The sequence below is a fragment of the Pelmatolapia mariae genome, linkage group LG15 (genome assembly GCF_036321145.2).
Source record: "Pelmatolapia mariae isolate MD_Pm_ZW linkage group LG15, Pm_UMD_F_2, whole genome shotgun sequence".
Taxonomy (NCBI): Eukaryota; Metazoa; Chordata; class Actinopteri; order Cichliformes; family Cichlidae; genus Pelmatolapia; species Pelmatolapia mariae.
Window position 1 is genome coordinate 35,955,938 of NC_086240.1, and position 17,809 is coordinate 35,973,746.

General features: G+C 39.0%; 1 protein-coding gene across 1 annotated transcript in view; it reads left to right on the top strand.

Annotated features, from left to right (window-relative positions):
• Positions 1-17,809, top strand: part of LOC134642764 (adhesion G-protein coupled receptor D2) — a 93,809-nt gene that overhangs the window by 52,725 nt on the left and 23,275 nt on the right. The window contains 4 exon segments of the mRNA XM_063494715.1: positions 116-276; positions 3,851-3,887; positions 3,949-3,971; positions 5,776-5,782. Coding sequence (XP_063350785.1) covers positions 116-276; positions 3,851-3,887; positions 3,949-3,971; positions 5,776-5,782 — 228 coding nt within the window.

A 17,809-nucleotide genomic window follows, 5' to 3' on the forward strand; every position in this document is an offset into this window, starting at 1 on the left:
GGCAGCAACATAAGAATGATGATAATTGCAATTTAAAAAAGTATATATAACTAATTTGTATCACTAATGGGCAATTAATAAGCTGCTGATGATACTGCTTTCTTTTATCTTACAGAACTGTGCCAGTTCCCGACCATCCAGTTCAGTTACCAACTCTCGTCCTGTCAGTTTCCCACTTGGAACAACTCCAAGCCAGGAAGAGGAAGGCTATGCTTGCAGCACCACGCTAGGCCCGGCAATGCAGGAAGAGAACAGCCAAGGTGAGCTCTGACTCCAGTGTCATGCAACTATAAGTGGAGTTAGTACACCAACTTTGCGTTGAGGCAGGGTTGTCTATCATTATCTTTCATTATCACACTGCGATCATCGTTAATCAAAATATAATTTGGGGTCTCAGTCATTCAGTAACCTGGAAATTATTAGACCACATTCACAGTCCTGGAAAAGTAAAAAAAAAGTTGTAATGTCCGAAAATCACCGTGCAGCAGTGATTGATTTCTGTCCAGTGATAAACAGTGAAGACCAACCATGGTGCATTTATATAGTTGGCAGTCATGAAGGAAACTTTCTATTGTTTCTTCTGATTAACCAAAAAATTCATTAAAAAAAGACTTTTGTCTCAATTTAAACAGTAAAAGGGCCACATTTCCAGCATAATGATTCCACCTAGAGAAATGTAAAGCAGTTACTGTATTGTATTGCTTTAAATAGTAATCTTTGTCTTTTCTTGTATCACTTTAAAATGTAATACAGTTGCCCTTTTGTTTGGCAGTTGAGAAAAAGCAAATCCTTCTCTGATTCAAGTTTTCCACACAATCTTTTCTAGTTTTGCTCAAAAGATGTGCAATAGCATGCAGTCTTTGGAGCTAAACATAATAGCAAGTCACAATATTGCTCTGATTATTCTGCTGGCCTTACTTCTCAAAAAGCACAACCAACCCACCATCACTTAAAAAGAACAAGGAAGGTTGTCTATTCTGTGATTTCTTTAAAAAAGTATTATTATTTTTGTTATTTGAATGAAATTTTCATTTCTTTAGAATAGCTGAAATATTTTCTTGGTCGTATGTCTTTGTACTTCATCTTTTTAAGACGGCAGCACCTGTAGCCTTGGTTGTCGAAATTTTCTGCTCAGCAGTAGAAGTTTTCAAGTGAAGGATTTTAATTTTCACTGAACACTTCAGTACAAGAATAGAAGAAGCTTTTTGAAAGATTTTTTTTTAAGGAAGCAGTGAGAGTAACTTGTTTAGAGGGGGAAGGGTGGCAAAATAGGCAGCCAAAAGATGTGAAGATGAGGTGTTATTGAATACGAGACTCTAAAAGTTTATTTTCTGTGCACAGATTATGAATTAAAAACAAAACTGATAAAACACTAAATTCGTGGGGTGCAACAGCCATCCAATCAGTTTCGTCTTCATTATGGTATGGAATCTATGCATGTAGTTCAAATTAAAATGCTTTTCCATGGTCTTTTTCCAATTTTTTTTAAGGGGCATTGGGAACAACGCTGCACTCTTAACCCATTATTACCAACACCCCTGATCAGTGTCCAGTTGAATTGATTACATATTGCATTGGGTCTGAAAGCCACATGAATTAATTGATGAGTAATTGATGAAAAATTTCAGATTTTACATTTGCAAAGAAACAAAAGACACTTTAAGTTTTAAGAGTCTCGCATATCATCATATTGTCTACTACAAGAAAAATAATGCCATCTCCATACTAGTGCGACACCATCCCTGGAAGTGTACCTCATGCCTTTGATTCATATCACATTATTTTGAAGAAGAATACAATGACCTCAGTGCATATATTGAAACTTGGACATCACTATACTTGGACCTGGATTATAGGTCTGAAGGTTTGGTGTTGCAACTTGTGTGATCCAATGCAAGATGATCTGTAGTTTTGATTGCAGCAGTGTAAGTATATTCCCCCACTAGCATATCTGCAAGGCATTACCGCAAAGCGTTCTCAATCTGAGAGTAGTGGCTGGCCCTATTGAGTGAAATCAGACATCTAAAGTATTCTGTTAAACTTTAACACTAACCAGACACCCTGGATTCAATCTAGCTGCCTGACCCATGCCATCAGCAGGGTTGAAACTCATTTTATTGTTGAAAAGATCGGCGATACCAGTTTCAAAGAACGGTAAGAAAGCGGTAGAGGTCAATCTCAGGTTTCACTCTGTCAATTTTATTCTTTTTGCTGACTTTCTTTTACTGTTTACTAAAAAGTAATGAAGGCCAACAGTTTAAGACCTGTGAATGTACTTATATGGGAATATATTTGTGAATATGATGTAATTATGTATTTGACATGGCATGGATTCTACAAGTTAGAACCAAAACTTGACAATCTTCAGAAGAAATTCTACAATCTCTACAAGACAGCCTTCTTTTAAAAGTGCTTTCTTCTATTTGGAGGCTTAGGACAACAAAATCACCAAAACTCCACAGGTCATCGATTTCTACTTATGCCCAAATACAAAAGTTTAAATTTGTAATAATTTAATTCTAAAAAGTAAACTTTCACATATTCTATATTTATTAGATATAAAGTAAAACATTTCAGACAGTTCAGACAGATTATAGTTTTTTTATATTCAAAAATCTAAACTATCATTTTTTATTATGCTTTCTGAAACAGGTCTCTCTTGTAAATTTGTGGGAGCCCCACAAAATCCAGAGCCTTAAGGAACTCAGGTCAAATCTCATCCACCCCAACGACTCAGCCACCAGAGTTTTTTTTTAACTATCTCATTGACCTCAGCCACAGTAATGGGTGAGCCACCCCCCCTCATCTCTAGACTTTTAGACTTTACCTCCTTTGCTGGAGCCATACGATTCTTAAGATCCTCCAGGCACCTTCCGGACTAGGTCCTCTGCAAGATGCTCCCAGTGCACCTGCACTATACACCAGGCCTGTACAGCATCGTTCCCCGCCACCTGATCCAACTCACCACCAGGTGGTGATCAGTGGAAGCTCTTCGCTTCAGCTGAATGTCCAAGACATAAAACTGTAGAACTGATGATACAATTACAAAATTATTTATTGATCTGTAGTCCAGATTATCCTGTTGCCAGGACTGAACATTGTATTAAACTTTCATTGGGACAAAAGCCTAATAACAGAAGGGCTTTCCACTGCTATTTCCCATGTAGTACGTGAACATGACAGTGGAGTCCCCGGATGGGGCACCTTCTAGTGACCCACCCAAGGACTCATGAAAAGGCCAGTACCTTTGAGTTGTCAGTCAAGGCCCCTTCCCCAACCAAAATGTATCAACTGGGGTCATTTTGTGCATTGGAAATGTCTGAATTAGGCAGATTTTTCCATTTAGAATAGAGCAGGGGTCGGCAACCTTTCTGATGATGAGTGCCATCTAAAATTTCCTCAGAAGTCAATGTGCCATATAATTGCATTAGCAATAAATTTTAATAACGCTCTATATTAACAGTTACACACTATATAGAACAACTTTATAGAATTATATATTGTTCGCAGATGTTGGCAGCTATCAGCGAATAGTTATAAGCTATATTTGAAGCACACAAAAAAAAGACACTTTTTATCCATAACAAGAACTCCATAACAGCAAATGAACTGCACAACAGAAAATACAAATGCTATTTATGGTCTCCTCACAACAATAATAAGAAAAATAAACTGGGCCAATATGGCATGTTTGTTAATACAGAGATACATATGTTAACGTGATCTCTGGTCTCCCACTCAGAGACACAGGTCTCCGAGTGTCCAGCATTCAGACGGATACCTGAGGACGCCCTTCGTCTGAGAGAAAATCTGCACACACAGATATGTAGAGCCAAATACTGTCAATAAGGCCTCTGCAATGTTCTGAAGACAGTTAAGCTTTACAGGTAGTGATGTCCAGCAGGTGAAAAGGCAAGCTCCGTGAACACGCACAGCTATGGATTCCAGCTGCAAACTTTGACCCCCACAGAGTTGAGCTTTTCAGTTCAATCAGCTGCATTTCAATGTCCTCTGTGTCCAGCCATTTAATGCGAGACAAAACCAGCTGCTCATTAAAGCTTTCTGGTTTGATCAGAAAATAAAAACATTGGTCCATACACCTGAAAGTCCCGAAAACGCATTGTGAATTCTGTCTCGAGTCTACGGATGTATCCATGTATTTCCGCGGTGCTGATGCCGACAGCTCCTGATGCATTTGAAGTGTTAGAATGTGGAAATTTCAACATCGCTTGAAAAAACTGCCAGCTAGCAACATCCCTCTCACCGGTAGGCTAAGTGATTTTTAGCCAATTACAAGTTGAATCTGGTAGTTGGGGTTGTTAGCTAAGATACCATCATTAAGAAGCGGCACAACTAATGTGTCTATGCGAGCTAATTTGCGATGTGTACCGCTGGCCCGGCCATTTATTTTTTAATGCACCTTCTCAGATTAATTCACTGCGTTTCGGACTCGTGCCATCAGTTAACCTTTAGCGTGCCAGCTGTGGCACGCGTGCCCAGGGTTGCCGACCCCTGGAATAGAGTATACTCTTTATATAACCTGTATCATAATAGGTTCTCATATTATTAGGATAGTGGTAGAATATAAGTCTGTACAGATATATTTAGAATGAGTAAACAATGCGTTGTTGATTTACTTGAAGAGGCTCCTTATGATTTTCTTTAATCCAGTGACATCTAAATGTTTGCTTTAGTAGAAAGAAGTGAATTAAAGGAAACTGGTTTTGTTCACAGGTTTTATTGGCAAAAAAATGCAAAATTGGGTTAAATTTGATTGCTGACCTTTATTTACTTATTGTTAATTGTTAGCCTCATGATTTATGATCTGTATTAGAAAATGTCCATCAGAGAATTAGTCCTTTTGTTGCTAACCATGTGTCGTTAGAGGACGTAGGACAATCGAGCATCATATTACAATCTAGGTCTTGAGTAGATAAATATTATGTGGGTAACAGTTTATGACTTGTACAATAATGATATTCACATTTGAAAAGTACATATGCTGTGAGTTATTGCTCCTTGTTGCTGTTCTGTGCACCTCTCAAACTGTGATTTATAGCATTTCCTTTGCAGCTGATCTACATGATCCTCAGCAGTATTACCGCGTCTCTTATTCATATGGGGCACAGTATATACAGTCTATATGCCACAGTTACATGACTGAACCTGCCATGCACCAAGACAAATTAAACTGAGCAGGAAAAAAATAATGTTTTTGATGTAACACAACTGTAGAAATAATTGAGTGTCAGATATTATTACTTAGCCCATTTGGTGCTCTTCCAATTTGCTGCTGTGCTATGAAGTCCACTGCAAATGCAATCACCTGCATGTGATTTATTGGGACTTGGGTTGTTGGCCAAGAACTCATACACCACTACATTGCTATTATTTTGTAGCTGTAACTTCTATTATTACTGTTCTAACACAGAGTGTGTGATGCTGTGAAAACGCTAATATACTAGTTGATCCATTTTTCAGAGTGACAAGCAGGCATTTCTAATGCTTGATTGAATCAGTAATAAATTCATAAAATAAAAAAAATCTGGCTTTTTTATAAAGTGACAACTTTATAATGATTATGTATTCCATTAAAGTACAAATAACAAACAGATTTTCTTTTTTCTAACAATAACCATTGCATCTGCTGAGTGATACTGGTATCTTACATATATACGGTCAAGTAGTAATTGTTTCTGAGTGGGTGTAAATTTCTACATGATTGGGACAAATATTCAAAGCAGACAGTGAGTTTTGTTAAGGAGTGATATTCAGTGAGAAAGTAAAACACGTATTTGCCACGAGGAAGGACATGCGCATGATGAAAGAACAAAAGGGGAATAGGCAGTGAAGTATGGGGACACTGGAACTGAAAGGGATGTGCAGATGTTGGCGTAAGTTTTTGATCAGAAGGCCCCATGTAATAGCTGTGTGGAAGGTTGTGAGGCCTTTTAAAGTGAAGTAATGGTAGGTCACTAGGTCACGTCATCTCTTTACTTTGTTAAAGAATCTTATTCAGCAAAGACAGACAATTGGTCATCTTTCATTTGGTGGTTCGTGTTACGAAACTCAGAGGTTATTTAGCTTTTCTGTTGCATCTCCTCTGCTTCAGTGGACTGTATTATAGAGCTTTCTATGGCTTTGTCACTCTTTTTTGTGTCCAGTTTATATCTAATTATTTCTCAATGTATTTTTATTGCAGTTCTAGTTGTGCACTTTATAGATTTTACTAAAATCTATAAAGGTCTGATGTAATTTTAATTTAAAACCTACAGGCTCAGTTATAAACAAAGAGAAACTGATGGGTCACCAGCCCCAAATTCTTTTGCTTTCCAGGTGACTATAATGAAGAAAAGGTGTTGTGAAGTGTTGTGCAGTCTTATAAATTTATAATAGTAAACCATATTTCTGGTGTCGTTTCCAGTTTGAGTAACCTTACTTGTAGGAGCCATATGCCCGCACATTGCTGACATCTGACACCCTTTTCTCTTCCTCTTTTTAGAACATGTGTTTCTCAGTATATCTTGCAATTAGGGGCCTTGTTAATAGAAAGTGGTGTGGCGGTATATTGCATGCATCTTCTGCAGATTACACACAGATCACACAGACATTACCAGAGGGTTGTCTCCCCCTTACATCCCTCCACCCGGACACCATCACTTGTCATGCATGTTTAGCCCAGTTCATTGACATGCAACAGGATCCCCTGCTCCAGAAATACACAAAAAAATGAAATATTCCCTTGTGGAATGACAGCATGTTTCAATTTCACGTGGGTGATTGCTGTAGTATCGCTTTCTGGATTTGCATGACCACGTCTATAGGCCAATGACTGTGTGGGCTACAGTGCTTTGTCAAATGTCATGATAATTTCACAAATAAAACCCTAATTCACGTGTTGTTAAACAACAATGTTAACATTAGTAGCTGTATCATTACATTATGAACAGCAGTTTAAATATATGGAAGCTGATTTAACATTTACAAATGTTAAATCTGACACAGTTCAACTAAACAATATCTAAGCTGCTAGTGACGAACACCTGTTTGACCCTTTTATTTCTGCACGTTTTTTGTTTTAGTTTAGTTAGATGTGCATATGTAAATCTGTCAAAATACATTACGATTAAAATTTCCTTGATTGCAGATTGTGTAAAATGAATTGAAATGCGATTACAGCTTTTCATAATGTCAAGTTATGATATCCTTGCACCTTGCATACAGGCCGTTTGTAATTACTGTTTATTTTTCCACTTATAAGACAAACTTAAATAGCTCAAGTGTGTGTCTGGTGTTAGCTCTGTTTTGACTTAGTTTTTCTTTGGCGACACCAAACCTACTTCAGGAAGAAGAAGAAGAAGAATCCATTGATATCAAATTGATAATTGCCACAACCAAATCACAGATCCTGGAGGAGAGGTGTGCATGCATGTGTCTCTGTGACAGAGAGGTATTTGGCCTCTGAATGGCAGCTTGTGTTCAACGTCTCGCTGATGCAAAGTGATGTGTGCTAATTCTACATCTGCTTTAACCAAACAGGGCTCAAAAGTTCAGCCAAGTCCCCCCCAAAAAATCACTTCCTCACAAGTTACCTTCCCTTCCTCTCTCTCTGTGCATGAATTAAATTGTATTTCCCTTGTATCAGTTTTGAAGAGATTTTGAAGTGATAGATGAATAACTGGATAAGTCTTTGGGGTTTGGTGTGTGCTTGTGCGTGCACGTGTGTTTGTGCAAACTGAGACTTGGCTCGTTGGTTTGGATGTTTAGAGCATGTGTGGCCCTGAAATGGGTCCTGTCATGTGGGCTCAAGCTTTGAGGAGTTGATTGTAGCCTCGCAGTGTAAATACCCAAACAAACAGCCAGCGGTCAGTTTGCCATGTATTTACATTCCTCTTCCTCTCTCCAACTCGGTTTCTCTCACTCATGCTCTTGCATCTGATTTGTTAACTGGCATTCATCTTTCTTCTGCTCCGCCTCTGTGTGACCTGCTTCGCTTCCGTGGTGTCGCTTTTCTATGTAAAAAATCTCTTATAAATTCTTAGGCCATTTGAAACACTTAAACAACTGCATTTCCTGAACTTGTATTACATCCTGACATTTTGTTATTTATCACACCCAATAAGAGAAATCCTGAGATGAAATATTGAACCCATTTGGTTGTTCTTAAGTGGCTTTAAGCGCAACTGTTTATGCATATTCGCCCAACCGCTACCGAGCGTTCCAAGCTTTACGAATTTGTTTTCCACAGCTGTTCTGCATAACAGCTCCACGCTATCATGCGCAGGCGAAAGTCTGGTGGAGAGAATCTATTCATAATTCAAAGAAACAACACGGCACAAGCTGTGGCGTTGTCAGATATAACAAATTGAGGAGGAAAAGAGTTGAATTTGTATCTGCTTATGGAGGTTGACTACATTATACATACTGCAGGAGCCGCTGAGTGTGGGGTAATAGGATATATGATGGATGGCCAAGCTGCACGGGCTCCCATTCCTCTGGGTTATTCATCTATTTATCTGCTTATTTATTTATTCCTCCACCCAGAGAGACCCTCACAAACCTAAGATTTGCCTAAGGTGCATAATAGTTCAAAAAAGGAACACTGGTCAGTATGGAAATGGATTTGAGTTCTTGAAGTCCTCTGTTGGTCTTGTGTCAGCTGCACTGATGTTCACTGGGCCAGCAGTTTGTTGGGTTTTATTGCCTCTTTCGAGTACACTAAACTACAAAGCCGTTTCGCTGGAAACTTTTTCCAAACCACAAATTAAACTCATATCGCGCACACTGAAACACCCATGCGAACTTGTCCAGTCGAATTTCAACACAGCCAAGTCTTTGTGTCTTGAAGGATTGCTGCATGCAGATGCTTTAGTTGTTAACGATGAGTCACATGTAACTCTTTTGCTGTTGAATCCCCTGAAAGCTTTTCACATCTTTGACTGCTCAGCAATCCCACGATCTATCAAGCATTTTAAAAAATGTGTAACATTAGATTTTAGTTTATGGCGTCAAAGAGCATAGTAGTTAAATTAAACCTAAATGAGATTAAATTAAACCGAGACACCTGAAAAAAATATTAGATTGATTTAATTCAGTAGCAGTCAGCTGTCCAACATGAAACCAAATCTTCAGGGATTCCTGTGACATAGAGTCAGCACCCGCCACATTTAATCGTCAGCTAAATGCCTTTTATGTTTAACCCTGTCACTGCTCCACTATCAAGGGTGTCATTCAAGGTCCTGCATTTGGCCAGGCGTAGGTCACCTCCCCTGGGTCAGGCTGTTTTGTAGGTTACCTCTACCCCCTCCCAGCAAAGAGGGTACATTGTGCTCTATTAAGTGTGCATTTCATAAAGCAGAGCCACAATATGGAGTAGTTTCTTCTATGAAAAATCAACCTAAATTAGAAGCTTTATGTTTCCATTCTGTTAGTGACCTATCCAGGGTATATTCTGCCTCTCACCCAAAGTCAGCTGGGTCCCTGAATTGCATACATAGTTGAGAAAATTGATGGGTGAATGGATTTCCATACCTTCTTTTTTTACTTGCACCTTTTTAGTATGTTTACGCACATTACACATCACACAAACCAAGTATCTTAGCATAGTGCTAAAGCATTTACCACTACTTCCATCGTACTCCTTCGCCACCTCCCTCAGAACATTTTTCCATCATCCCAATCTAAACCGCCGATGGCAACGACATAGCTGCTAGCTTACGACAAAGCAAAGTGGGGAAAAGGGAGAGAGGAAGGCAGTAAGGGGGTGGGGGTGGGGAGGTTAGGCCGTAGATCAGGGCAGGGAGGATGGCGGCGAGACCAGGAGGTGACAGGGGAATAACATCCCTTTCTCCTCAATCGACAGGGACCATAACTCCTGCCTCTCCAGGGACAGATTGAGAAAGGCAATAGCCCTAGGGGCTGTGAAGCACGGATGCTTAGGAGAATTGAAAGTTAAAAGAAAAACGCAGTTTGCCGAGCCACTGCCACTGATTGAGCCAACAGCAACACTCGTAGCTAGTGGAATTTTGTCTCATTTCTTCTAATTTTAGAGCTGCAATAGAAAGGTCCAAGTAGCATACCATTTATACTGATTCTCAAACGACAAGTCCCCGGGGTTATTGTTGAGCATTGCACAATTTTTAGACCATGTTCTTCTTAACTAGCTGGTAGTATGAGCATGTCTTGCTTTTGCAGTGCCATGAAATGTTTTTGGATCGGAAAGTCAAGAAGATGTGTCTATAAAGAGTTGCACTTCATCCTTTTACTTCTTTACTTCTAGTTTTGCAGTGATCTTGTGAACTTGGTCATTGTTACGACACACAAAAATAAAATTTAACAGACTATACCTAACCCTGTAAAATCATTTTCAAGTTCCTGAAGTGTAGCCACATGATAGATATGCTGACATACTTGCTGTACTAATTATATACTAATTATATTAGACATGGACTAAGTCAATGACATGCCAGTGCTAGTGTGCCCTAAACCTGCATTCTTTCTAATGACCTACAGGAGGCTTACACACAGACTTTATTCAATCCCACACAGGGGAAATTCACTGGTTACAGCAGCACAAGGGACAGGAAGAAAAAGTGAAGCAGAGATACATTAGACAAATTAAAATAGAAAAAATAAATAATACGAATAGTACAAGAAAAGCCAAAGTTTTTAAAACAGCTCAATTTGAACTGTAGAGGATCAAATTTTCAGGGCAGCTAAATAAAGGTGCTGACCTAGTGCATTACAGTTTCTTTGTTTGGTTCAACTTTTACACAAAAGCAATAAAAAGCGACAAAAAGAAGACTGGAAATGCGTAAAAACTGTAGGGAAGTGTACTGTATACCTTGCTGTGTTAAACATAGCGACTAGCCAGTTATGCTGTTTAACTGAATCAGCAAATAAATCACATCATCATAGAATCTATTATAGATTATAGACTATAGACTATAGATTATAGACATATCTATCTATCTATATATATATATATCTATATATATATATATATATATATATATGTATATATATATATATATATGTATTTGTTTTACATACATCTTATCTCCTTTTATAGCTTTCTTCAACTTTAAAAACAATCTCTGTGTCTCAGTTATGGTGTCTTTCTTTTCTGTGGTCCTTTATCCAACTTCTCTCCTCCACAATCATGCTGCTATCTTTGGGTTTGGAGCAGCTGGACAGCAGAGGGAGGCAAGGACGTAGCAGCTTTTATAGCTTGATCAATTTTACAGTGGCTTACCGAATAGCTTTTAATGCTGTCCTTTATTTTCAGTTGTAAGCTGCAGAGTGTCTGCTGCTCCAGAGCTGATGTAATGGCTCGCTAGAGAGAGAGGGAGAGAGAGACAATAAATTTTAATACATTGTCTCTGGAAAATTACACATGTTTAATCATTGATTTTTATTGGCTCATCATGATAACATTATCCCAGTGGGTGAGAGTGGGCTCATAAAAGAAAAGTGACTGAATTAGTTATGACATTTTAAAGACTGAATTTGAGAAAATTAACCACAGGCATAACCCTTTTTTTTGGTCTAATACACTGTTTATGGATTGGTGTGGTAACAGTTATATCCATCGACAGTTTGCCATTTAAATCAATTTGTAACCATTTAAATCTTACACTGCTGTGAACTGGAACCTAGCTGCTCTGCTCTTTAATCTGCCCTTACGTCACCTCTTCTGTTTGGGAATTCATCATTGAATGGAAATTAAATCTGTAAAGAAGGAAATGAAAATGATTTGGAGCAAAGGCCAACGGTGTCAGTGTTTTCCAGTAGTCAAGTCACCATCAGTTTGAGATTAAGTCTACAGCAAAGACTGACTGATAAGAGCCATTTGGCCTATCTTTATCCTTTACAGAGACTTGAGAATGTTCCCATTAATAACTGAAATTTAGTGCTATTAAGTTTGTGCAAAGTTTGTATAAATACAAAGACATATAGAGTTTATTTCTTCCTTGCATTGCACCTGCTCTTTAGTTGTCCTATATTTTTTTTTAGCACCCTTGTAGGGTGAACCTTTTTTTCTGCTCTTCTTTTCGTCTTTTGTGTGTCCTATGTTTGTGTGTATGGTTATTTATTTATTGATAAATTTGACTGTTAACCAGATGAAATTAGAACGAAAAAGCAATGCATGTTATTTATACCTGATGTAATGAAGCTCCTGACGTACCCGCACTATTATTATAATCTTTGCTTTGGTCTGCCTTTAGCGCTGTCACATTCTCTGTGATTTCACCTCAGTGACTACAGTATAGTGCAAGAAAGGTGAAATTTAAGTGTGTGCACCAAGATTTATCGACTGCATATAAAAAAGATATCAGGGTCATTAAGTCCAACTGTACTGCCATCAAGCTGATGAAAACTGGCAAACACATACTCTTCATAATGCCTGCGGTGTGTGCTTGTGTGTGTATAAGAGATGTGATAAGGTAGATTGACTTCTAATATAAATGGTAGAGGTGTCTACTGACACCCGTATAGCAGTGCCCTTTGTGTCCCTGTCTGGCAACCTTATTCTGTGCTTGTGTGTGTAGGGATACTAGTTTTCTTGTGTGTGCAGCCATTAAAGATTTGTATATCCTTGTGTGTCTTTGTTTCTTTCTTTATTTGTTACTTTGTACTTTTAGATACTATTGTTTGAGATGCACAAGAGAGTAACTTTGGATAACTTAGAGGTGAATTGAGGGAGCAAATGTGTGGACATGTGTATCCACAAATTTCTTCATGCATGTTTGTTTGCTTCGCTGACACACACACGCTCACACATACATACACACGCACACACACCACATAAAACACACAGGTTAGCCCTCCTCTACACCGGCACCTGCTCCGCTGAAGGTGAAAGAAGTGCTCACTTGAGCTCATTGAAAAGTAGATGTGACAGTAAATTTTTCAGGCCCTTGTGAGATGGGAGATCTTGTTATAGCATTCAGGATGGGGGTCAGGGCAGTGGCTGCTTGATGATTGAGGAAAAGAGAAGTAAATTCATTCTGCTTCGGGCACTTTGTCAAGTGCCAGTAGCTTACCGTTGAGAGCCACTCACCCATCACCGTGTTACGGCCCCAGAGGTCACATCCACCGCCATAAATCTGCCTCGCCTCCTCGCCTGCTAAACCTATTGCCTTACCCTGGCTGAGCACGAGTAGGGAGAGAGGCTGCAGCTGCTGCTACTGCTGCTCATAGTCACTCAAATGAAAAAAAAGGCAGAAGGGAGGATATAGATTCTTCTTTTGATGCTGCTGATGGTGTAAGAGCAGGACACTGGGTGTGCTGTGTAACAGCACGCGAGAGATGTGTCCATCGGGACGAACGGTTCTGTTGTGTGCATTCATGTTTGAAAGGATGAAAGTATGACTATAGATGTTTCTAAAGAGGGCTAAGGAGGGCTCACATGTTTTATTTGTGTGTTTAGAGTTGGGTTGAGATTTGTGCCCAGTCTTCACTGGGACGGGAAAATGTACCAGAAAAGTTGGCACTTTGAACTGTGAAAGGAATAACTCAAGTTTGTAATCAGTTATTCTAATTCTGCAGCTGCCTTACTCTTCCTGCATGTCAACATCAGAAACTTTCTTATCCTAGTCTAACTATATCCCCTTTGAAACTGCGTTCCCTCACCTGTCTGGTGGGTTTCTCCTCTTCTAAAGGTCATTGGGTTTTTTCACAAAAGTTATTATAGAACTATAACTCTGAAAAAGTTGGGACAGTGTGTACAGTTTCAACAAAAACAAAATGCAAATCTGTTTTTGAATCTCACAATGGAACACAGAAACCATACAAATATTAAACTGAGAAAATGTAGGAAAAAATAAGGTCATTTTTACTTTGATGACAGCCTGTGGCGGGGCGTGGTTTGTGGCACAGCTGCGGGGGAGGCCACCTGGTGGGCTGACATCATATTAAAACCTAAGGATTATGTCACTCAAGGCAGACGAGCAAATACTTTTGGCAGTATACTGTATATGACTTCTTCTCTCCATGAAAGAGCTTTAACCTGCATTTCTGGGTGGCACAGAAAACTTTGCTCACAGTCAATGATTTCTGGAAGTGTTCCTGAGCCCATGCAGTGATTTTCATGACAGAGTCATGCCTGTTTTTAATGTAGTGCTGGATGAGGACCTGAAGACCACAGGCATCCAACATGGATTTTTGTCCTTGTCTTTTGCGCACAGAGATTTCTTCAAATTCTTAGAATCTTTTGATGATATTATTTACTGAAGATGAAATATTTAAAGTCTTCCCAGCTTAATTTTTTCTGAGATTGTTCCACAATTTGTAGATGCTGTGTTTTTTGCAGAATTGACTCTACCTGTCCAAGACACTATTTTCATAACTAGTCATGTTACTGACCTGTTGCCAGTTAACCTAATTAACCTGAGCTTTCTTTTGGTGCCATTTCCTTTTACAGCCTTTTTTTGTCCCTATTCCAACTGTTCTGAGACATGTTGTTGCCATGAAATTCAGCATTTTGCATTAAACAGTAAAATGCATCAGTTTAAACATTTGATATGTTTTCTGTGTCCTGTTGTTAATGAAATATGGATTCTTGAGACTTGCAAGTCATTGCAGTCTTTTTTTATTTACATTCCACACAGCATCTGTCATTTGGCAGGCTTGGGATTTTTGGTTGTTTTTTTTATTTTCCAAAAGAGCTTCCTCATACTATAATTGGGAGAGAAGAAGAAATGCATGCCTTGTATGTTCAACATGGTAATAAGTCACTCAACTAAAAAATTCCAAGCACGTGGGTTATAATAGTACCACACATTTATCAAATGACACATTTTTTTCTTTTTGGACAACCTAAGAAATGTCAATAGATGAAACGGCTGAAAACCAAGGTATGTATGTTGTTTGTCCTTTTTTGCTTACTTGCCAGATCCCTAAAGGTTGCATTTCTCCTGCTTCCCCAAAATTGGTTCCAAGTCCACATATGAAGACTTGATCCTAATGGTTGAAAGCCTTCAGACCTCTCTATTTCCTTTCTGGAAAATATCCCTTGTGAAGCCAGTATTAACTGGGGAAGGTAACTTTAGTTTAAGAACCATGAACCAAGGCTAATTCTTTTTAATATATGCCAACTGTACTTTGAACTACCAAAACTATTACTTTTGTTATATGGACATGCTTGTCCATATATGTACAGAGTGTGTGTGATTGCTTCTTTCTGAACTTTGTCATTGTGCACCATAATTACACCTGCCCCAACTCTATGTGTCTGTATGCATTCTTCTGCCCATGTATATTTGTGTATGTGTGTGCACGCATCTTCCAAGCTTGTTATATGTAACCGACAGCCTGCTTTCAATATAACCTCTTATTAGATGGTGATTATCCTGCCTACATCTGGCTTTTTTCAGCAATTGACTGAAAGTTGGAAAGGCCAGGGGCATACTGGGTGGAAAGGAGTGAAAACTTCCTGTACCTGGCCCTGGTTCACAGCTGTCTTTTGGAATGTAATTTTTTTTTTTTTTTTTTTTACAATAGCTTTAATGCAAATTGGTAATAATAATAATTGTAGTTTAGCAACCGTCTTACATAATTGTGTTATCCTGGTTGAATCTTTATATTTATATAATCACCAGCAATGTTAGGAAGGTTACATTTGAGAGGTAAGTGAATAGTTAGGGGTGGGTGATATAGCCTCAAGATTATGTCACAATACTTATGTTTTTTGGGATAGTGATAAATAAAAAATGAAGATTTTACCAGTGAGTGCAGCTTGTTGGATGACAGCATTTTATATATATATATATATATATATATATATATATATATATATATATATATACAGTGGCTTGCAAAAGTATTCGGCCCCCTTGAACTTTTCCACATTTTGTCACATTACAGCCACAAACATGAATCAATTTTATTGGAATTCCACGTGAAAGACCAATACAAAGTGGTGTACATGTGAGAAGTGGAACGAAAATCATACATGATTCCAAACATTTTTTACAAATAAATAACTGAAAAGTAGGGTGTGCGTAATTATTCAGCCCCCTGAGTCAATACTTTGTAGAACCACCTTTTGCTGCAATTACAGCTGCCAGTCTTTTAGGGTATGTCTCTACCAGCTTTGCACATCTAGAGACTGAAATCCTTGCCCATTCTTCTTTGCAAAACAGCTCCAGCTCAGTCAGATCAGATGGACAGTGTTTGTGAACAGCAGTTTTCAGATCTTGCCACAGATTTTCGATTGGATTTAGATCTGGACTTTGACTGGGCCATTCTAACACATGGATATGTTTTGTTTAAAACCATTCCATTGTTGCCCTGGCTTTATGTTTAGGGTCGTTGTCCTGCTGGAAGGTGAACCTCCGCCCCTGTCTCAAGTCTTTTGCAGACTCCAAGAGGTTTTCTTCCAAGATTGCCCTGTATTTGGCTCCATCCATCTTCCCATCAACTCTGACCAGCTTCCCTGTCCCTGCTGAAGAGAAGCACCCCCAGAGCAGGATGCTGCCACCACCATATTTGACAGTGGGGATGGTGTGTTCAGAGTGATGTACAGTGTTAGTTTTCCGCCACACATAGCGTTTTGCATTTTGGCCAAAAGTTCCATTTTGGTCTCATCTGACCAGAGCACCTTCTTCCACATGTTTGCTGTGTCCCCCACATGGCTTGTGGCAAACTGCAAACGGGACTTCTTATGGTTTTCTGTTAACAATGGCTTTCTTCTTGCCACTCTTCCATAAAGGCCAACTTTGTGCAGTGCACGACTAATAGTTGTCCTATGGACAGATTCCCCCACCTGAGCTGTAGATCTCTGCAGCTCGTCCAGAGTCACCATGGGCCTCTTGGCTGCATTTCTGATCAGCGCTCTCCTTGTTCGGCCTGTGAGTTTAGGTGGACGGCCTTGTCTTGGTAGGTTTGCAGTTGTGCCATACTCCTTCCATTTCTGAATGATCGCTTGAACAGTGCTCCGTGGGATGTTCTAAGGCTTGGGAAATCTTTTTGTAGCCTAAGCCTGCTTTAAATTTCTCAATAACTTTATCCCTGACCTGTCTGGTGTGTTCTTTGGACTTCATGGTGTCGTTGTTCCCAATATTCTCTTAGACAACCTCTGAGGCCATCACAGGGCAGTTGTGGAGCTGTTTTGCAAAGAAGAATGGGCAAGGATTTCAGTCTCTAGATGTGCAAAGCTGGTAGAGACATACCCTAAAAGACTGGCAGCTGTAATTGCAGCAAAAGGTGGTTCTACAAAGTATTGACTCAGGGGGCTGAATAATTACGCACACCCTACTTTTCAGTTATTTATTTGTAAAAAATGTTTGGAATCATGTATGATTTTCGTTCCACTTCTCACGTGTACACCACTTTGTATTAGTCTTTCACGTGGAATTCCAATAAAATTGATTCATGTTTGTGGCTGTAATGTCACAAAATGTGGAAAAGTTCAAGGGGGCCGAATACTTTTGCAAGCCACTGTATATATATATATATCTAGTCATACCGTTTCCTTGGTTTTCTTGTTTAATTAAAAAGAAGACATCTGCTTAACACTTAAGTTAAAAAAACAGATTTATACCTGGGAGGATGTGTCTTGGGCTGAGCTTCTTAAAATTTTGCTTAAAGCCCTGCTTTTCCACCGTTTGGACTGGTATCACGCCATTAGCAAAACGAACCTCATCAATAATTTCTATCCATTATTTAATCTGCGTATCGTATGGTAGCAACTACAGTAACTTGTGGGCAGCACATCAACTGCTATTAATATCTTCTCATTGCATGACTTCATACCTTGGCTGTAGTCAACAGTGTATTTTTGCTTCAAGTGTTTGTTGCATTTCCA